A 22573-nucleotide genomic window follows, 5' to 3' on the forward strand; every position below is an offset into this window, starting at 1 on the left:
AATAAGCGCAGCGAGAAGAGAGTCTGGACAACTTTTCGCGAGAACGCATGTTGTCGCCATGTTGTTTTCTCCTAAACAATCTTATTTATTGCATTGTATCACACTATTTTTCTCTATCCTACAATAAAAATAAGGCATGTTTACTTACTAAATTTTAACAATTAAAATTCGTTAGTATTAATAGATGTTACGTACGCTATGTGAGCCAGGCAGCAATTGCTATAGCAACAGCACTGTACAAACAACAATGGCGGAACGCATCCTTTGCTTTGAATATTCTTGAAGTTTTTTCATTATGTTCGCGGCGCACATATAATAAGCTACTGATGAAAAAGTTGAACAGACGCTCTGCGGAACGGATATTGAATCTGGTGAGTGAAGTTGTTGAGTACATCCAAAGGAAATAGCAACGAAAGCCTGTCATTAAGGTAATGAGCGCAAAAACAAGAAAGCCTGTCATACTGAATTGAGTGTATGGTCATCACACACAGGCACTCTACGGCATCGTACTGGTCACCTGGTCATACGTGATCTATGCAGGCTTGCTCGTATCGCAAAGACACATAGACCGACAGAACAGAAGGGTGTAAAATGCAAAAAGACGGAGAGAGTGGTGTGGTCCAGGAAAAGCTTCGGGAACTCTCTCACATAATCCAGCAATGTCAGGTAATGGAAAGTTGTCATTACTCTACAAGATGGCATAACCCGATAATTTCGTACCAGGTTGGGAAAGATGGGGTGTTAGTAAATTAGTGTGTCTGCTTCGTTTTCCTAGGAGGAGAGAAATCGTGGCGAGCACAACTTGACCAACATAATGAAGACTCACGAACGTATTCAGCAAGAGCAGAAACTCTCGCCGTACTACAAAAATAAGCTACGAGGACAGTACAAAACTGCACTGCAAGATGCAGAGAGCGAGGAAGAGCTCCTGAGGAAGGCGCTGGACACCATCGCCGAGATCCGTGCCATACGAAATGAGCGCCGGATAGCAACCAAGAACTCCGGTAATAGCCCTTTAATTTGCCACCCAAAAGCACTTTTTGTAGGAACAATCTCGAAGATGTTTTCTCCAGAATATGAAGGCATTTATTCACCCACCATGAGGTTTTTTCTTTTTTTCAGAGTCACGAAAGGGAAGGGGGCTGGATTATTCATCCTCTACAATATCAAGAGCCTTACATCGGGTGGTTAGAAATTTTCGAGACACTTGAGCAAAAATAATCTTGTAAACGCATGCCAAAAGTAACACAGATATGTACACATGCATGTACGCATGTAGCAGAGCATAACTGGATCGACAAGCAACATAATTTGGAGGAGGGAAAGCACAAATATTTTAAAATGTCCATCTGGCAAACATTCACTAACTTTCTTTGAATGACTTACCCAAGAAGTCCGTGTCTTCTACCAAATACTTTGTACGAAGTTGTCCCAGGACGCGCATTCTATAAAGTTTCCAGTGCTGTTTTTGCTTTGTCCCACTCTTTGCTATCACAATGTCCTACCAACTAGCCTGACTCAAAGCTTGTTGCTTCATGCGACACTTTATCCTTTTCAGAGCGTCCCAAAGAGATAATCCGCAAGGGAGCACTCATGAAGATGCTGCAGCAGAACGCTCTCACGTTGCCGCTCTGGGTCGGAAAAGATGGCGAGAGCCCGCCGCCCCTCTGCGGCGCCGTTCCAGCCGAGCCTAACTACGTGGCCAAGGTATTGGGTGCACAGTGTTATGTAATGGGCTCACTCCTGTCGTCGGTGGGACAGAGACAGAGAGAAAAAAGGCGGGGTCCCATAAGACGCAACAGATTCTGTCGCTGTAGCAACCGTCGCAGGTGCAGCCACCCGATCCACTTGCGGGGCGGCAAAACTATAATTTGTGAAAGAAACGTGCATCCTAGTCTCAAACTATCATTAAATATTGATTGAACTGCCCCAGGGAAATAAACGCAGAGAGAAATTTACATTACCGTAATTTCACGCGTATAAGCCGCACCGCAGATAAGCCGCAGGATGCGTTTTTTGGGACGTTTTGAAAATTTTCTGGCAGATAAGCCGCGGGCAATATGAGCCGACTGATTTGTGTGACAAAGGAGACCATAGAGAAGGTCATAAACCCTGTGGTCCATACTCTGGGATCGGCACAGTGTACAACAGAGGGGGTCAGTTCTGGAGTTCTACCAAGATCGGATTGTGCCCTTGTCGGTGTTTTTCGTGGACTGATGGGTCAGTGATCTTCCAGAAGACGTGAATCACTGTCACCACTTTCCTTAAAGCTACTTGGGGGAATGCACCAGGAAGATCAATCTACTCGAATGTGGACCCGTCCCTGTTACGCACTGTTCGTGCATCGGCAGGGCAGTGCTGTTCCAGAGACACTGTCGGCAATTTCGTTAAAATCGGCGTATGGGGAAAATACCAGGAAAAAATAGTCATCAGATAAGCCACACCAGTGGATAAGCCACAGGGCGCCCGTAAGAAGAAAAAAATCGCGCATAAGCCGCGGCTAATACGCGTGAAAATACGGTAATATAATTTTGTTACGATATGTGTGTGCGCGGTGGTGCTGTAGTTCTATCAGTTACCACACAATGTGCGAGAGATCTTGATCACACGCGATAATAATAGATTCAGGTGGCTACTTCCCACCCACAAGGTCAAAATTTCATTTTAATAAAGTTGACTCGCCCACCCGTGAGACGCTGTTGCCTGCACATCTCTATCCTTCATCATTCGCTCCAGTTATATGCCGCCAAATCTAGCAGATTTTGGCGAGCGACAGGCAACGCTCTCTATAGCGACATGCTACACGTATCTACTGCAAGCAAACGCAAGATTTTGTAGCCGCGACAGAGCTTCCTTGTCGCTCGAGCTGGGGTGCCGCCATCGATTTTCTCGCTCGTTGCGGGATCTGGCCTTACGAAATTTCTGCGCGTGAGTGACGGGGAGAATCGGATGGGTCAGGCAAGACTTTGAAGTTGTTATCTATAAGCTGAGGAGTCATACCAAAGGACTGCGGGAGGTTGCAGTTCGGCCGCTGGTTGCGCTCTGGAAGTTTTGCCCCGGGTTTTGAGGTAGACCTTCCGAACAGATGTTGGCACAGTTGCCCCCGAAGTTGACCCAGGATGCATACTTATCCTCCCTGCTGTCATCTATCCCTATGTCCATGACTATGCACTGTCGTCTTGCAGTGCTACATACTAATAATAGTACAGTGGACTAGAGCCCTGTGTGGACGAGATTTTTGGCATCCGCATCCGACCTGCATCTGCGCACATGTTATCCGCATCCGCAACATACACAACAGTTTGCATCCATATCCGATCCGCTAAGCAAAACGCACCATCTGCATCCAATCCGCGAAATCCGCACGTTTCGAAGGATGCGTAAAGACCGCCGGAAACATGTTGGTATAATTTCGAATGTCTCTATGCTGTCACGGAGGGACTCACACGACAAGCAAAGGTAGACCTTTCAACAAACATGATATGGAGAGACTTCTGGAACGCCATCCCGTTGGTGCTCGCGCGGTTCGAGACGCCAGAATGCCTCCTCTCCCGTCTTGGCCGTGCATGGTCAAAGGTGGACCCGAGCATGCGCTCGCTGTCGGCGCGTAATACAAATAAACTGCTGGTGGAAAAATTACACCACGCGGTACATCCGCATCCGATCCGCTGCCTTCGCATCCACATCCGATCTGCATACGTCAGTAAGTGCAGTAAGTGCTAAATTTTCATCCAAATCCACAAGTGTCTTGCGGACATCCGCTTCCATCCGCGGATGGTGCAGGGCCCTACAGTGTTGGCTGCAGGTTGGCTGCATAATCTTATCAAATAAGATTGGGCACTGGACTGACCTTGTCTTATCTAACCTAATCTGATGCAATCTTATCGAATAAAAATGATAAGATGAGCCAAGAGAGGTTTCATTCTTTGTTGCATACATACTTGGGTTCAGGTGGGAGACATGGTCGCAGCCCTGGCACGAGGCCCAGATGACGACGAGAACTGGATCCTGGCAGAAGTTCTGCATTACAACCACAACAGCTGTCGTTACGAGGTTGACGACATCGACGAAGAGCAGAAGGGGAGACACACGCTGAGCCGGAGACGGGTCGTTCCGCTTCCGTTGCTGAGGGCCAACCCGGACACCGACCCGGATGCCTTATTCCCCAAAGATGCTCTTATCATGGCCCTCTATCCACAAACAACATGCTTTTACAGGTAACTGGCACCAGTGATGTAATAGACGAGTTCAGAAAATCCCAGAGTGCTTAGCGTCACTTTGAACTGTGGGAGTTTACTAATACGAAAGAAACGGGTGGCCTCCAAACTGTTCCGATTTCTTCTCTACCGGTCCATTGTCCACGACGCGTCGAGGTCAGCGAAAGCGAAATGTGAAGGATTACTCTTCGTTTCCCCGCTCAGCAATCGCCCAGGGTGCAACGCGTGCGCAAACAGCACCGGGATTTTCTGAACTCGTCTATTGGTGACAGGAGTGTTAATATGGCGCCCAAAGATATGTGCAGACAAAATGAAATGCATTACAACAATTATAAAAGACATGTTTGTCATTTCTGTTTTCAAGACATACGCATGTGCATATGCCCTGCTGCGATGGTGCTCTGGATCACACACACATGCACGCACGCACGTGCACACACTGTAACGTGTATAGTGGAAAGCATCTGATTTCAAAACCAAAGGATCCTGGTTCAAGTCCCGCTCTCCACAACAAAAGGATTTCTCACGAGAATAAAGCGAGGTCACACGAGCTTAAGCGTGAGCGCACACTGGAGCCCAGAAACTTTCCTGTCACGTCAGAAATAATCCTGTCGTTAGAGTGCGACGGAGATGGGACATGTTGAAACAAGCAGTTACAAGCAAGCAAGCTGATGTGTCCCTCTTTGAAACAACAACAGCTTTATTTGATGACGACGATGGTGATTGGAGAGTTTCATCACAAGGCGGAATCACAAGTTCATCGTGGGAAATCGCCCAGGCAATTTTGACAAAGAGACTATTGAGAGACCTGGAAAGTGTGGTTGAGGAACGTTGGTAGGGTGGGCAATGAAGAAAAATGTGCTGCAGATCTTCCAAATCACCATAATGACAGCACGTGGCAGAGTCAACTTATATCCCAAGCGGTAATGCCACTGAACTGTAAAAGCCATATTGAGTGGCATCCAATTAATTAATGCATCCCTCTTTAGAACTAAAAACACACTGAAGTTCTAATTATTAGGAGAGGTGTGTGTGTGTTGGCACATTTTTGTGACTTGTGGGTACGAATTCAATGTCCCTGCAGGTTGTGGGCAGAATGTGGGGTAAACCTGCATTACCCGCACCCCCTAAACTAACATTTTGCAATCCTAACTTACTCAACAATTTTTGCATTTTCCTCCGGCTTCATCGAGAAATATACCCAAAAAAGTAGACCTTTTTCACATAAACCGTGGTAATTTGAACTTTCACTTAAATAGCTGACAAATTTGACACTTAACATTAAGCAAAACCACGCGTGTTTCTCAAAATGCGTTCCCTTTTCTGATTCGTCTTGCTGTTTCGCTATTCGAGAGTAGAAATTCAGTGACACTGCAGGTTGTGGGTAACTGCGGGTGTACCCACATCAGACGCCGCGGGTTGCAGTTGCGGGTGTGGTGCGGGTACGAACTAACTTACCTGCGAACACTTCCGATTATGAGTAGGGCTTGACTTTTTCGGGTTTTATTTTCCAGCAATATCGGGTTATACTTTGCTTCAATAATTCGGGTGTAGTCTGGTTGAACTGAACCTGATTCAATTTAATTCTGGCATAAATTGTTGCTTTATTCAGCATAATACGCATGACACACCAGTAGACACAGAGTTATTTATTCTACTTGTATGAGCAGTTAGTTTTAGTTGTATTAGTTTAGTTTGTATTAGCATATTTATCCAGTTACAACAGTTTCCAAAGTTGTGTGTTAGTTGTGATGAGCTTGGATTCCCCTGGTCCAGCAGTTTTCGGGGAAATACTGGGTTAAAATCTGTTTCCCGATTTGAAATAAATATAAATAAAATAAATAAATAATAATAGTAATAACGATAAATAATAATAATAAATAAATTAATAAATAATTTGAAAATATCGGGCATAATCGGGAATAAACCTAAAAAGTCAGGCCCCAATTATGAGCACCTAATTACCGCGAGTTGAAAAAAAGTACAACAGGCATATTGTCTCCACGAGTTTTTTTTTTTTCTTTGCAGAGCTCTCGTCCACGAGCTGCCTCTGGGTCCGCAGGATGACTACCTAGTCCTCTTTGAGGACTCTTCATATCCCGAGGGTTATTCGCCTCCGTTATCCGTGGCGCAGCGTTACGTCATCTGTTGTAAGGAGATGCGAAAGAAGTGAAGCGTTTGTTCCTTTTTATACCCATCATCGCAAAAGGTACCACTGTTGTCAGTTACTTCCACTTATTCCATTAGCATTCGATGCTCCGTAGCAAGACTTTGTCGTTGCAAAAAGGTTACGTTATAGCATTGTTTGGAAACTATTTCACGCGCCTTTTCACGAGTTATAACACGAAAGTGCAGAATACGAACTGTACAGATGGATTGAATCGTATATATCTGCACAATAAAATGGCATTTAAATGCGTAGCGTACTGTTCGCAGTGTCACGTAGCTATTATAATATTAGCTTTTGTAATATATAATATTAGTATTATTATATGTATTATATTATTATATTATTAGTATGTATTATATAATATATATAATTAATATAATATAATAATGTAATATATATGTAATATATAATAATATAATATATATATTAGCTTTTTTAATATAGTTGAGCGGTTTACTTCATCGGGCAACCACAGGTGTCCGACATGGCTGCAGAAAGCTCCGTAAAGTTCCGGTGCAGCTTCAACACTAGCATTACACAGTCGAGTCGACTGCGTAATGCTAGTGTTGAAGCTGCACAATGAATTAGCGAGTACAGAAACACTCTGCGCCATCGAGACCATTCTGCCCCTTGTGTTTGCGCTGTTAGTTCTCATCGTTAAGTGCTCATCTTTTCTTCGGTATGGAATTATGATTTTTAAAATTCGGGAGAAAAAAAAATCGGGTGCTATTTACGCACGAGAATTCGGGGAAAAAAATCGGGCGCTATGATCTCTGATATGTCGCCAGGGAATTTTCCGGTGGAACGAAAGGCATACGAAACAAGCCACTGCTGCGACACTGGGGACGGTGAATGACCGCGGTATTCAAACACTTGCCCGAGCTCCACAAAACCTCGTCTTTGACTCCTGCAGGAGAGGATCATAAACCGAGGACAAATAGGTTGTCACAAATAGCTTTTTTTGCCGATATTACGACTCACTTTTATCACGGTTTACAGAGAACGACAAGTTGAAGGACCGCAAGGATTTCGGGTAGATATCAGGTATTCACCCGAATTCTTGAAAATTTGTTACGGGGGTTAACTATCGCGAAAACTCGGGTTTAACCCGAAAACAAAGAACCCTAAATATGCATTTGCACAACTTTTTTCAAAAGACATCCCTTTCTACGCTGCCAGACCTGCAATATCGTCTCCTATACGTAGTTGCGTCCTTGCACCATGAACTCCTCACGAGTTCGGCAGCAAGAGACAGTGCGTGTACATGTGCCTGTGGCAGTGCTACCAGATACTCTGTCAATAAGATGGGCTGCGAACATCAGAGAACATCCCTTTCTCCAGTATGTGGACCACTGGTATTTCAAGTTGTCTACACCATGCCTAAAGTCACTTGCTTTCTGTGGTGCTTTTTTTAAAATTACTTACAAAATTTACTTTTCCACGAAGTGGGATTTACAAATCCGTGGGCAAGAAAATACAAGTTGTCAAATATTTGTCAAATACAAATATACAATGTTGTCACATTCGCACAAGCACCCCTAAATATAAAGTTAATGAATTTTACGTAGTTAGTCACCAAGTGGTCACATACTCCCTTCGAGAGAATGTCCACCCAGCTGTGTAACCCACCTGCAAAAATGGTATCTATGCCGCTCTCGCACCTTTCTATTAAAAAAATCTAATAAGACCACGTTGTTGTATAGAATAGTCCTTGAACAGAAGACATTGTAGTGGCAGGAAAAAGAATCTTGGACAGATGTCATATGACAGCGGCAGTTTTATCTGGTACATGTCTTATGTTATGGAGTAAAGAAATTTACACAAAATTACCAGTCAGCAGCATTCATCCTCAGGGGGTAGGGAAGGTTATTCATCCTGGGGGTGGCTTGACAGATTTATCAGCTCCGTTAAGGAACTTATGAGTCATTCAGCATTTAGTGGCATAGCCAAATATACTCGAGAAAGGTTAAATTAATGCTTACTCACGTACGTTACCCACTTCGTAGCATTTGCAAGAATAACTTTACCAGGCTAGGAAGAGCGTCAAAGGTGACACTTCCTGTCCCACCAAACACAAATCATTACAGAGTACCGCTTGCAAGAATTTATTAAAACGTCCTCGCGCAAGATGGGCACACATTGAAAACACTTTTTAGAAAAGCTCAAGCTGAACTAACATGATTTGCGAGGATGAAAATGCCGTTGCAGAGTCCCTTTAATGAAGCTAAATAGCTGCAGAGCCGTTACCGGATGCTTTGTCTGAGAACACCGGACGTACCGCTGGGAACTTGAGAGAGCTGCTTCTGCTTCTTGCGGCTCGGATCGAGCGCAAAACAGTTCCAGAGTCGAAGAGTTTCGTCGGAACCAGCAGACAGCACAGTCGTGCCGTCCGGGCTCATGCACATATTGAGCACGCGACCAGTGTGACCTAATTGGAAAATCGGGGAAAACCATCAAGCCAGATAACGGGTAAAAGCCAAGGTACTGAAAATCGTGCCTGATGAAATATATGTGCATTGGGCGAAGATTCCCTTGCAATGTTAACATAAAGGCCTGCTGCAATCTGTTGTGTCGTTCTGTGCTCGAAACAGAGCTTACTTTTGAGCAATATATTATGGTGGAACCACAATATTACACTTAGACCTTGAAGTTTTCGGGTTTTATATTTTTCCAAATTCGGGGGGTAGAAATCTGGTCATTAAATTGATGTCGAAAATTCGTGCAAATTCGTGCAGAAAAATTACCATCAGACTGAGTTCGGGGAGAAATCTGGGCATTATTGTAGAATAAACGTTCACTGTACCGTTTATCCAGAGTGCCAGAAGTAAGGGGCAGTCGTATATTTTGTGAGAAACTAGTATGTCGATGCCTTGAGGTGCCTAGCCTAGGTGCAGTTTTGCAGGTAGAAATCGGGTTTAACCCTAGATAGGTGAACCTCAATTCGGGGTGCAAATTCGGGGAAAAATCGGGTTTAACCCTAAAACATCAGGGTCTAATTATGCTAGATCATAGCGACCTCGTCATCATAACTGACAACTCGTATGCAGGAGCCCGTCCACACCATCCGCTAGGGGCCCTACGCATCGGCCCGTGAGATTTCCATCGTGACTGGATAAAGGACGTTGAATTTTGAACGCGCAGTGGTTTGCACATGGCCGTAGCAGACGACAGCAACAGTTCCCGTGAAAACTCTTAGAATGATTATAACCATTCTAAAACTAAGTGGGAAGCTGAAACACAAGGTATGATAGCAATTGGGGAAGCAATAAATGGGCCGTTGAGTATTGCCACGGTTAGCCTCATACCTTAGTCAATACCTCAATCTCACGGCAAATCCAATAGGCACTAAACAGGAAAGAATCTACCCTCCAAACAAAGCCAAATTACTCATTTTGTGGTGACAACACCGTATGAAAAGTTTAGATGTCAAAAGCTGCACTAGCTTAGACAAACCATTGCGCAGAATTCAATAAGCACGAGAATCCAACACGAAAATGACGCTTACCCGTGAGCTCTGCCACTTTGGTCATGGAGGGGTACTTCCAGATTATGAGCTGGTTCTGAGCAAAGCCATGTCCGGAAATCAGCTCGTGGTACTCTTCGGACCATAACAGCGAAGAAACCTGCAAATGGACTGTCAGGTATGCAGCACAAAGCATTAACCTTACCAAATACTACATGCCTCGTAATTTAGGGTTAACGGCAACAACAACTTTATTTTAATAATGATGACTGGAGTTGTGTTTAAGGGTGAAACCTGAAACTCTAGAAACCCCGAACATGAATTTGCCAAACGCAAATTCAGCCACCAATATAAGGTGTCGGAGAACGCTAGACACACTGCATTCAACAGTGTTGCTCGTGCTCTTCGGAAATGAAGCGATTTCACCCGAAAATCTGCCTTTCCACCCAATATCGCCCGATTTTATCCCGTTTCACGGATCTTTAAATAAAAGATTTTTGTTCCCAGATTTCCAAAAAACAAAACCTCAAACCAAAAGGGCCTTCAAATACATGATGTACTCTTGCCAACAATGCGAGTCTGGTGCCAAGAAATACCTGCGAATTGGTGTCCGTTGAGCTCAAGTGAGCACCGAGGTTGCAATTCCAGAAACGGATACAACGATCCGCTGTCCCACCACCACTTGCCAAGACGCTGGGTCTCCAGGGACACCAGGCCAATGCCTGGAACACATTATCATGAATGCTACGCATGTTTCAGAAAGTAATTCAGTGATGGCCACTAACCACTAGTTGTAGTAGTTCAACTAGTAGTAGTAGTAGTTCAACTAGTAGTAGTAGTAGTTCAACTAGTAGTAGTAGTAGTTCAACTAGTAGTAGTAGTAGTTCAACTAGTAGTAGTAGTAGTTCAACTAGTAGTAGTAGTAGTTCAACTAGTAGTAGTAGTAGTTCAACTAGTAGTAGTAGTAGTTCAACTAGTAGTAGTAGTAGTTCAACTAGTAGTAGTAGTAGTTCAACTAGTAGTAGTAGTAGTTCAACTAGTAGTAGTAGTAGTTCAACTAGTAGTAGTAGTAGTTCAACTAGTAGTAGTAGTAGTTCAACTAGTAGTAGTAGTAGTTCAACTAGTAGTAGTAGTAGTTCAACTAGTAGTAGTAGTAGTTCAACTAGTAGTAGTAGTTCAACTACTTTTCACACCACTTATGGTCACACCATTGCTACGATCGTCAAATACGAAGCTTGCAGCGGGATTCTTTCTGTGCCTACGCGATAAACTAAGTTGCAGAATTATTTCGCAGCAAATGAGGCTTCACTAGACAAGCGCTAAAAGTGAAGATTTAGTACGCATACACGACACAATTGCTCTGCACCTCCGTTCTCATCAAACAAGTGTATCGAGGTAAAAGTCGGAAGTAAAATCGTGCCGTAAAGCTTGCGGCAAAATGTGAAGTAGTGGGCGCCTTCAGTAAACTAACTACTGTAGTTAACTACTTAAAGTAGTAGTGGAAGTAGTAGTTGCACACTGCATTTCTGCAAGTAGTTGATGACTACTTTTTAGTTATAATCAGGTAGTTGAACTAGTAGTTTAACTACATCTAGTTGACTACTGGCCATCACTGGAAAGTATGCTAAATGATATCTAAGTATTGAGTTGTCAACTCTTGGAATCTTTCAGATTAGACTAGATTTATCAACCCATCCCTACCTTGGCCCAGTCCCACAAAGCCCTTCCATATCTCAACTCAACAGATCATCTGAAGGAACGACAGACAAAAGCACAAAATATTCGCTCCCTCGCATGGCTCTTAGTTAAAGCATCTGTCAGGTTCGGGTGTGTGGATGAGACCAGGATGACAACATCTATTTTGAATCAAACACCAGCAGCAATTAAAGACAAACATACCTTGACAGCAGACTGGTGATGGTTGAAGACGTGCATGGGCTGCACAGTATCGTGGCTCAGGGCCGAGGGCCATATGTTGAGGATGTTGTCATTCCCCCCTGTGGCCAAGAACCTGCCATCTGGTGACCACTTTAGACCACATACCTACAAGGATGAGACAATAGATGTGCAGAGCAATTGTGCTGTTCATGTGTACTAAATCTTCACTTTTATCGCTGCTTGCGATTCATATTTAGGTGTCCAGGAACGCTATAGAGTGGGATTGGTGCTGATGGACAACGTTAAGTAGTTAGAGGTGTACTTAAAACACATTGCAGTAGTTAAAGTAGTTTTAACTACCTCTCCTGAAAATTAGTTGAACTACTAGTTAAAGTACTCCATCGCGATGTAGTTAGTAGTTATAGTTAAACTACTTTTTCTCCTTGACTGCGTTCTAAGAGTGGCCGCGCAATACGCCGGCTGCTACAATCCAGCTGTGCTACTAAAGTCGGGTGCATACAATATGTGAGGAACAAAAAAGTACCAGCATTCAGGCGCTTAAGATGGTGGTGCATTCAATACTTAAGCGCATCAAATACTTAAGCACATCAAATACTACTCGCCACTGTTCTGAAAACTCGCAGCGATATCAAACCTAATCTTAGGAAACAAATAGCGCTCGTAACAGGAATGTTTCATCATGCGTTCGCTTATGAGTGGTGGTATATTCCAAAAATTGATACAAAGTTACAATAGGTCACGTAAAGGCGACACTTTGAGGCTGTACTAGATGAGATGTCTGAAATGTTACGCTTCGCGACCTGCTAAGCATGTGGCCAAATTGTGAACATCCTTTTAGGTTTTCTTCCACACTGAAACATTACGCAGAAAGAAACGTAAGGAGTCACCCCCTTGTCTGTGAAGAACAGAGGAAGGGCTTTTGTAAAAATACACTCTTAAAACATACTTCACTGCATAGTACACTCCTAACCAACCATCCTCCCGAAAGACATCACATCGTTCCGCCCCCCCATTTGTTGAAAGCGTGCGCCTTCACGCACTTAGTTTAATTGTCACAAAAAGGTGTAAGACCCACGCTTTCCACAAATGACATCCACGATATCACTGTGCAATGATTGGTGAAGTTCTGCTTAAGAGTGCGGGTGAGCGGACAAGACGCCAACAAAATGTGACGCGATCACATCAACTCTCACCTCCTGCTGATGCGCTTTTAGCGTCCCAACATGATGTTGGGACACCCTCACGTCGTGATGGTGGACGTACCCCGATCTCGCCCCGCTCGAGAGAAGAGGTCCGTTCCAGGACAGGGACCCGACCCGTCTAGAGTGGCCCGTCAGCACCCGAAGACGCTTGCTCCGGGCCACGTCCCACAGGTGTACCTCGTTCTCGGAAGTACCCAGGGCGAGGTAGGTACCGTCCTCCGACCAGGACACGGCGCAGACGGTGCCTTCCTCCAGCTCGGCCAATTGGCTGACGTTGCCAGAGGTGGCGTTCCACAGGTACAGTTGAGAGGAGAGGGCCACGGCGACGGAGTTTGTTGCGGACCAGTCAACTAGGTTTAAATCTACCGGGGGGCGGAAGAAATTGAAGGGGTTGAGAAACCGTATGCAACCTAAAAAATGTACGGCTCATCATAAAACGTGTAAAAAAAACAAAAAAGAAAAAAACATGTGCAAACGGTCGAGAGCATTAAACAGTTTAATTTGCGGGAAAAAAAAAAAAACGAGACTTTCGTGCAGTAGGCTGCACTTCTTCCGGTTTTAGGACCTGCTACAAATAGCTGAGAATATATGAAACCCAGGTCGCAAAAGAGTAGAGGGTTGGGAAGAATACATATAAATAGGGCCCGACTTTTTCGGGTTTTATTTTTGGCCAAATTCGGGGGGTAAATATCGGGTGATATTTTTTATTCGAAAATTCGGGTGTATTCGGGTTAAATCCCGTTACGGCATATTCTGTCGTCAGGAATTCGGGTGTATTCGGGTGATTTTTTTTTTGTTTAATAAAAATTTGTCTTAACATGGAACTAATGTTTAGCAATGTTATCAAACTTTATTTTAGTGCACGCTTATGAGTGTGCCATGCGACCCGGATGTTTTCGGGTAGATTCGGGTTAAACCCGAATTTTACAGATTTTGTTCGGGGGGTAAATATCGGGCGGATACGGGTTTAACCCTAAAAAGTCAGGCCCTACATATAAATTACTACTACAAAGGAAGTGAGAGAGATAGAGATTATGGTTTTAATGGCACAAAGGCAACAAAGGCCATAGAGCACCAAAACTACGGTGAGTGTGTGAGAGGTGCTTATGGGAGAGATGAGAGTGGGATGTGAGAGTGTGTAGTAGTTAAAAGCTATCTACAGGTATGAGCGATGAGATGGGCCAGGATAAGAAAGAGAGGAGGGTGAACAGGCTAACGTGCCTGGCGGACGATAACAAGTGAGTATCTACAAGTGTGAGCGATGAGGTGATCCAGGATGAGATGTTTACATGAGGAGTTCGGCGATATTGGATAAAAGCGGAGCAATACTTAACATCTACATCTGACTATGTAATCCACACATGGTCAAAAATTGGATGACATTATCAAACGGCACAAAAGGATTGTCACCCAATAGAAGAAAGGAAGTGGCTAGACAAGTTCAGGCAGACATACAGATGACGTAGCACAACATATGAATGGACACAGTGGCCTGTTTGGTACAAAGCACAAAAAGACCCCTAGAGGTTCAGGAAATCAGGCCTCAAGGGTCTTTTTGTGCACCTGCGTCCTAGATTTAATTTGGTCTCTCGCTGTTGTGGTGTTAAACCGACAGTCCTCGTATGTTTGTGGCAGTGTTTTCTTTTATCAGTTTACTTATAAATTTGAGTGACAAGCGCTAGAAACGCGTACGTGATGGCTGCAAATACGAGGCTGGGAGCTGAGTCACCGGGCCAAGACAGGCCCTATGCGCCGAGTCGCAGGGCTGGGCCATTTTTCAATGCGCCGGGGCTGGGGCCGGCCCGGAAAAGTCTGCCCGTGCAGGGCTCTAGCACGATATGCCCGAAGGTCACCATAACAAAGGGTCGTTCGCCAATAAAATTCAGCGAAGTGGCTAGGAAATATTTCCGTAGGTCTGGTTTTACAAGTAGGCTGCCATGCGTGTCACAAAAACATTATGCTTCGAATACTTTGTGCGTACTAAACATAAACACCGCAAAGGAAGCTCCAGCAACAGCACACTCACAAAAGTCGTCCTGAATGTCTGGTGCATCCAATATCCTTTCTGGAGCCTTGGGAATGGACCTGGTATATTTCTTGGATGAAACTGGAGCCTTGGAAGAACTGTACAGGATGCGGTTCCCAGCGTGTCCTACAGGTACGGAGAAGAGCGTGTTATGCTGTCCAAAATGTACCATTTTCAGGAACTAGGTACCTTCGGGAGGAGGAGGGGCCTTATTGGAGTAGGACATGATACGAAAGTTGGAGAAATCCGTGTTGAGCTGCTCATCCACAACAGCCTTATAGTCCGCCTCTGCAACGCTGCCCGCATTTTCCAGGTTGTCATGTGTCAGCTAACAGAGGGAAAAAAAAAAAAATCCTGTAAAGCAATGTTAGTTTTCTGTTCCAGTTAACTGCTTTATTGACTGTACACCTAAGTGGTATCCAAGTCCTTAGGCATCAGCCTCGTCTACTATTCGGGGGAGTAATTAAAACTACTTTAACTACTGGGAATGTATTTTAACTACATTTATAGCTACTTAACGTTGTCCATCAACACCAATCCCACTCTATAGTGTTCTTGGACACCTAAATATGAATCACAAGCAGTCATAAAGGTGAAGATTAAGTACACATGCACGGCACAATTGCTCTGCACCTCCATTTTCATCAAACAGGTAGCTCAAGGTAAATGTCGGAAGCAGTTGGCGCCTGCAGTAGCCTAACTACTGTAGTTAACTACTCGAAATAGTAGTTTAACTAGTAGTTTCTCACTACATTCCTGCAAGTAGTTGCTAACTACATTTTAACTATAATCAGGTAGTTTAACTACATGTAGTTAACTAGTGGCCATCTCTGGTGAACACAGACCATGTTGCTATGCCTGTAACTTGGTGAGGTTCACGAGCCACGAGAGCTCACATGCGTATACATGTATTCACCCTGACATTCAGCAGCAGAAGTACACTAAGGAAGGCTAAAAATAATGCCTAGAAGTCTGATTTTATTCCTGCTTCTTAACTAAATTTTTCTAGAGGGCAGCTTCGGTCACTTTGGTGGTGAAGGGACCACGGGTCACAGAATAGGTCATTGCCACATGTGGTCCGCGTGTTCGCGACCCCTGGCATAAAGGATCACAGCCGATGAGTTTGTGCAGTCTCGCCACTCCCACTGGTCCCATCCAGCGCCATCTATCGAGTACGGAGAAAACCATGTCTAGCACCCCCAAAGGCCACCCGTGCCTCGGCGCATGCACCTAAGCAGTTGTGAAAAATGTCCATTGGTAGACAGAATTATGGAATCCGAGGACGAAAATCTTACGAGATAGTTTGCAACGTCAAACTGCATGTTGTGACGGTTGGGAATGAAGCGATCCCCTTGACTGCCATTGCTCCCATTGGGAGACGTCTTGGGTGTTCTTTTCAGGCTGTGATTAGATTTGCCTGGAATGAGATTATCACAATGTCACACTTATACAAGATTTCTTCGAGCACTATGCAAGCTACCATACAGTAGTAGGATGCCCAAACATTTCCGACATTCACACCCGTCACTTCACCTTTCAACATCCGTGGAATCATACGACACAATAAAGACGTGTATAATGAACTATCAGATCACCGAATGTGTTACAAACAAACAGCAATTTATCCAGACCCCTTTACACCCCCCCAAAATGTTTGGCAACACCCCCTAGAGGAGGGCCAATGTTATTTCAGCTTTAGGTACGTGTCAGCAATGATAACTACATAACGCTGCTACAACGCAAGCAATAATAACCCCCTCCCCCAAGTTTTTGCAACGCCCCCGTGTTTGAGATTCTGGATAAACCACTGCGAACTAACAGAAAAAAATAATCAATTCTTATCATAAAACGTGGTTGAGAGAGGGGGGGAATCTAACCTGGCGTTCGTCGTGGGGTTTTTGATGGTGTTTTGCTCGATGATATGTTGCTTAATGCTGCAGAGGCATTGAAAGATGAAGCCATGAGTGCCGAAGTCGACAAGAACGACCCGCCCTGGCCCGACGACTCCAATGCTTTCTTCTGCCACCGAGGCAGGGGGCCTTTACTGATGGGGCCGTCCATACGAACGGCAGCGTTGATGTCTCCCTCTAATGCGTGTGTAGTCATTGCTGGAAAGGTTACACCTGTGAAGCAAACGAGGCCACGCGGGCACAATAAGACTGACGGTTGGGGATTAGGTGCCATTACTCTACTGAAATAATAATGCAATAGCCTACAATGAATATTTTACCTCCAAACAACAGAACGCAGAGTTCGCTAACGTGATGAGAGATGAAGCAATGGGAATGACAGCAACGGCATTCAAAGTATACCGCGCATCAAAAAGGGTTGGCTGGTGCTGTTGCCAAAGCCATAAAAAGGCTTTTTATCTAAACATCGGTCTACCGTTAGTACCGTATTCAAAATGAGAATGCTTGTGGCGTCACCTAGGGTACAAAAATAGAAGTGCAAAGCGTGCAAAGTTGACGTATATTTTCTTTTATAAGCCGTGTATCATCTTATACTAGATTATATAATAGGGGTAATAGTAAACTTCATTTTTGTGTGTTACTTTTGGCTTAGGTTGTAACGTGTAAAGACACAAACCAAATTAAAGTTTTGTCGTTGTCGTCTTGTGCTGACATCTGTAAAATATCTAAAGATTTACTGGTGTCTCTCTCACTCTCTCATGTGGTGTCTCTCTCTCTCTTTCTCTCTATCAGCTCTCTCGCTCTCTCTTGACTGACCGTACAGTTCACTTTTTTGTTACGTTGCAGACCTTGCACTTGTGTCTGCAATCTGCATTGCTTTGCATGGTTGCAAGGTGCCTATCGGAATTTCGGAAGAAAGAAGCATGTGAACGTGCTAGCGGATGACAGAAGCATCAATGGACGTAGTTTTAGGTGTTAGTTTTAGCGCAGGCCGTCCTTGTGACGTGTGCTTAACCGCTCGTCTGCGATGAAAAAGACGCTCAACAGCAGCGCGGGACATTCAAACTACTCGTAATGATCACGAAACCGAACACTTTATTTGATATCGTACAAGAATTTTTGACTAGTCACCTCGCCAGCATTGAGTCGCTCGATAATGTCCCAGAATTAGTAGGCGAACAACTGTTCAAACGAGCCATCCAAAATAAGGCCTTTCAACATTATGAACAGGCTGAGAGATGCTTGCAGATTTTCTTATCTGCCTACAAAGGAACCGTATTATCATCAGTTTGTCTTCGGGATAGTTTAAGACTGATAAACGAGTACACTGACCCCATTGTCGGGATGTGTAAATACCTGGTTCACCTTGATCTCTCATACTGTCACCTAGGAGATGACCACGAAATAATCTTGGCGTTATCACAACTAGCAGAGTAAGAATGGCTCCATCTTATTTTTCCCTAACCTTGATAACTGAACGGTATTTACGCGCAGCTTAAAGACATTGAAGCTGAGGGATGTCAACCTAAGCGATGCTGGCATGCGCAAGTTGACGTTACCAACTCGAATGTTCGGGAAGGGCCCGGTGAACCTGCAGACGCTTATACTGTCAGGCAAGTCGCAAGAACAACAACAGAAAGCCTTTAGCATTACATAGCACATACACAAGCCAATAAATACTAAGGGGGAAATAAACTACTACTAAGGCTAGACAGGTCAGACATACAGTGTTCTTGGTAATTCGTATCTTATATCATAACAAACATCTTTATTAGTTTATTAATTGATGCATCGGTTATTTGTAAATCAATTTATAGAGTGCAGAACTTTCGGCACGATAGCAGAAAAAGTGTGATAGCAGAACAAGGAAAGCAGCAAACAAACAGTCTCCCGAATAATTTGTTTTTACACCTATTTGTTTTTACTATTCTCTTTTATTTCTTGCTGTTTAACACATATATTTGTACCTTTCTTTGTGTTTTGTGTGGTTGTTTCTATCTGTTTCTGGCTATTACATGTTACACTAACCGTGTATTCACACGAGCGACACTCCCCACAGATGCGGAAGACGCGAAAAGCGTTATAGCTTTCTGAGCGCGAGCCCTCAATGTTCAGTGTTCACGTATGCTGCTAACCGTGGGGAATATGCTGCGACACAGCCGCAACATATTCCATAGCAGACGACAGGAAAGACGCTGACGGTGTCGTCTGCTAAGTGTGCAGTACGTTGAGTGTTCACGTTGTGCGAGTCACGACGTTGAGTGTTCACGTACGCTGCTAGCCGTGGGGAATATGCTGCGACAGTGCCACAACATATTACGTAGAAGACGACAGGAAAGACTCTGACGGTGTCGTCTGCTAAGTGTGCAGTACGTTGAGTGTTCAGGTTGTGCGAGTCACGACGTTGAGTGTTCACGTACCCTGCTAACCGTGGGGAATATGCTGCGACACATATTCGGTAGCAGACGACAGGAAAGACGCTGACAGTGTCGTCTGCTAAGTGTGCAGTACGTTGAGTGTTCAGGTTGTGCGAGTCATGACGTTGAGTGTTCACGTACCCTGCTAACCGTGGGGAATATGCTGCGACACATATTCAGTAGCAGACGACAGGAAAGACTCTGACGGTGTCGTCTGCTAAGTGTGCAGTACGTTGAGTGTTCAGGTTGTGCGAGTCATGACGTTGAGTGTTCACGTACCCTGCTAACCGTGGGGAATATGCTGCGACACATATTCGGTAGCAGACGACAGGAAAGACGCTGACGGTGTCGTCTGCTAAGTGCGCAGTACGCCACTCCCGAAATTCCGCACTGTGTGAATGCTCAACATGACACGGGACGGAACTTTGTCTCTGTGAGCTGTGTTTTTGCTCTTTCTTCCACTAGAATATTCCGTGAGGATGTCGCTCGTGTGAGTATACACAGTAAACGGTGTGACACCATTAAAAATACCCGGTCACAATTCCTCCTCAGATAACGGTGGCATCACGGACAAGTCGCTCCACTCTCTATCTTGCTACCGCATGCTGACTACGGTAGATTTGAGCAATACAAGTGCTACAGTGAGTTCCACACCTAACTGTTACAAAACGCTTTGGTGAGCTTTCATCACTTCCTTTAACATACAGCGCAGAGGAGCGGTGGAATTGGGACAGAAAATGGGCTTGCACCTGTCGTCTGCTCCGCACAAATGCCAGGTGACAAACGACGGCTGGGCCGTTCCTATATTGTCACAATGGCAGGAACAAATGGAGGAGGCGGCCGCCCAGAGGAAGCGGAAACGTCAGCTGGACAGTCCTACAAAAACCGGTTTATGTAAGATCCAAAAATTGGCGTATTTACGTTGGTACGACTTTTTTCGCTGGGACTCGATATCTCTTTGTGTATTTATACTGAAAGAAATGAGCCTAAAATCCATGGCTGCATGTCAAGTACATGTTTATCGAAGCACTACCCCAGCCGCGAACAACTGTTTTGCCCATTTTGGGGGCTCTTCAGCGCAGCACATGCAGGAGACAGGCATGGCTGTTCCCCGAGCTGCGCTGAAGAGCCCCAAAATGGCAGCTGGGATAAAAGCATGCTTGATGAATAGACACATACATACACATATTAGGAAAAAAAAAAAGATTTTGGTGCAAGTTTAGAGCGATCTAGAACATTAGTAATTTATTGCAGCTAAGGGGACTTAGCGACTAATTCATTAAAAGTGACTCACTGACTACTCAACATTGTTGCTACGTGTGCTTAGTTTCCCCCCCCCCCCCCCCCCCCCCCCTTTGAACAATGTTTCCTTGTTTAACCAGTTTCGTACAAGAAGCGGGTCTGCTTATGGCAGCTGTCGCCCAGAAAGTCTCCCGGATCTGAGTCTGGATCACTGGTTCTTCGAGACGTTCCTGATCCACACGTACCTGTTTCTCCTCCGTCCGCGGCTGCGAGGAAGCTTTTCTGATTACTGCCAGCGTTCGGTGTCGTGTTCCGTCACTTTGATACGTGGGAGACGCTGTATATGTTTCCAGTGACTTCAAATTTTAATTATCGACCATGCCATTATTTTTACTTGTCTGTCACAGTTGGTGAATCAGAATCTCAGACAACCAGCAGTGATGAGTAGCAGATAAAAATGCCATGGAAAGCTACACAGATAACTTCACTATCAGCATGCGGTTGATTTTATACCCGGTCACTTCCTTTCATCACTTTCATCACTTAGGATTATGTTGTCAAGCAACACATGTTGTAAGTCCAGGGTTATAAATTTCGATGCTGTGAAAGGATTTTTCTTGTCTTTGTCACAAAGTAATATCACTTTGTAGGATTTGTCCAGGGGGTGTTCATGAACACCCCAAATGATGTTGGCAGGGTTCTCCATAGCTATCCAGACAAACACATTTTTTATCAGACCTATTCACATTTTAGTTATAGGACAACGTTCCGCTATGTTATTCGCATTTACCAAGTTGAAACTTTTTTTTTTTTATTCGATGTAGGATATAAATTTATGATAAGAATCTTATGATAAGAGGATAACTAGGACGACAAGTCGAAAGGCTTTGCACTAATATATTACCCTTTGCTCATTGCTTGTACTAATACACGATTATTTATTGAAGCTGTACATACATGTTAGGTATAGCATCTGTGTATAATTCATAAATACTTTGGTGATGTGGAAATAGTTAAATAAAAAATTTGATACCTACTTTCCCCTCATCTGGAGATTTGCACACTTCCAGTCTGTAACCAAGATAGCAATAACTTGGATCTGTTACTGGTTCCCACGTTTGGTGAAAGTAGACATAAAACGTAATGTAGCATGCATTTACGTGCCTTTCTGGTTGCGAAAACTATGTATGTGAAATTGGATATGGACATTACTCTCAGCACTGCTGTTGACAGACTTGTCAGTGTGGGAAGGGATGTGTTTTGATTAAAGTTCACGGTAGCTTTGCAAAATAGGCACGTGGACTCGGACAGTAAGACTGCAAAGACGAAAAATAAGGTTTTTGAGAGTTGCATTTACTCGGATTAACTAAGTTACTTTACTAGCTTTACTAAGATACCAGTGGTGTAGCTGGCGAAGGGGGTCCAACCTGTCCCCAAAATCATACCTTTGGTAGTGCACTTTGGAAAATATTTTTCTAGCTACGTTACTGTAGCTGTAACTAGCCAATTTCAAAATGGTAACACATTTGTGTCAAAACTGGTTTTGACTAGTTACATCCATCGTATATCACGAGAGTTTATATCAGTAACAGCAAGAACTCTACCTTGTAAACAGATATCTTCAAAGCTGCAGGTATGAATTGCAATAATGCATGTCTATGAAACTAAGCCGTAATGCACCTTAATGGCAATACATCTTAACTAAGTCAGAAGATACAGAAAGATTGAATGAGATGCGGCGTTTCAATTGTGGACTGTTTTTCCTTCAAATCAATCAATCAATCACCTCTTTGTAATGTTTTGCATCGTACGTAGACATTCCATTTTAATTAGCTTCAATAACACCTAAGAGTGCAGTAAATTTAATACATGGACACGGCTCGTGATACACTGTGTTACTGTCGGTTGTCAGTGTTAAGTGAACACAACTCTTTCAGAAGAGCAATGCTGAACAAATCTGCATCTTCAACAAACATTCCACCCAAACAGGTTGCTTTAGTAAAAAGAGTGGGGGAAAACCTGTTTCT

The 22573-nt window shown here is 44.1% G+C and overlaps 3 protein-coding genes across 6 annotated transcripts; 2 read left to right on the forward strand and 1 right to left on the reverse strand.

The window, feature by feature from the left end:
- The first annotated feature begins 236 nt into the window (after positions 1 to 236).
- On the forward strand, positions 237 to 6640 carry LOC135392606 (SAGA-associated factor 29-like). 3 transcript variants are annotated; one of them, XM_064623314.1, is made up of 6 exons: positions 237 to 428; positions 492 to 666; positions 776 to 1004; positions 1559 to 1707; positions 3952 to 4217; positions 6246 to 6640. In XM_064623314.1, the coding sequence occupies exons 2-6, from the start codon at positions 592 to 594 to the stop codon at positions 6388 to 6390; spliced, it is 864 nt and encodes a 287-aa protein (XP_064479384.1). In that variant the 5' UTR covers positions 237 to 428; positions 492 to 591; the 3' UTR covers positions 6391 to 6640. The 3 variants fall into 3 exon arrangements, with proteins under 3 accessions (XP_064479384.1, XP_064479383.1, XP_064479385.1); XM_064623313.1 differs by having other exon boundaries at positions 237 to 371; XM_064623315.1 differs by having other exon boundaries at positions 237 to 371; positions 541 to 666.
- Positions 6641 to 8476: 1836 nt separating this feature from the next.
- On the reverse strand, positions 8477 to 17342 carry LOC135390618 (cell division cycle protein 20 homolog). The gene is made up of 10 exons (XM_064620382.1): positions 17208 to 17342; positions 16855 to 17100; positions 16273 to 16394; positions 15167 to 15305; positions 14978 to 15103; positions 12943 to 13313; positions 11750 to 11893; positions 10447 to 10572; positions 9893 to 10010; positions 8477 to 8815 (listed from the first exon to the last, which is right to left on the reverse strand). Exons 2-10 carry the CDS (start codon positions 17081 to 17083, stop codon positions 8631 to 8633), a joined length of 1560 nt encoding a protein of 519 aa, XP_064476452.1. The 5' UTR covers positions 17084 to 17100; positions 17208 to 17342; the 3' UTR covers positions 8477 to 8630.
- A 365-nt stretch (positions 17343 to 17707) lies between these two features.
- LOC135392607 (leucine-rich repeat-containing protein 42-like) lies at positions 17708 to 21582 on the forward strand. 2 transcript variants are annotated; one of them, XM_064623316.1, is made up of 5 exons: positions 17708 to 18320; positions 18382 to 18500; positions 19857 to 19945; positions 20012 to 20198; positions 20687 to 21582. In XM_064623316.1, the coding sequence occupies exons 1-5, from the start codon at positions 17962 to 17964 to the stop codon at positions 20830 to 20832; spliced, it is 900 nt and encodes a 299-aa protein (XP_064479386.1). In that variant the 5' UTR covers positions 17708 to 17961; the 3' UTR covers positions 20833 to 21582. The 2 variants fall into 2 exon arrangements, with proteins under 2 accessions (XP_064479386.1, XP_064479387.1); XM_064623317.1 differs by having other exon boundaries at positions 17708 to 17958.
- Positions 21583 to 22573: the final 991 nt, after the last annotated feature.

The sequence above is a fragment of the Ornithodoros turicata genome, chromosome 4 (assembly GCF_037126465.1).
Source record: "Ornithodoros turicata isolate Travis chromosome 4, ASM3712646v1, whole genome shotgun sequence".
NCBI classification, from domain to species: Eukaryota; Metazoa; Arthropoda; class Arachnida; order Ixodida; family Argasidae; genus Ornithodoros; species Ornithodoros turicata.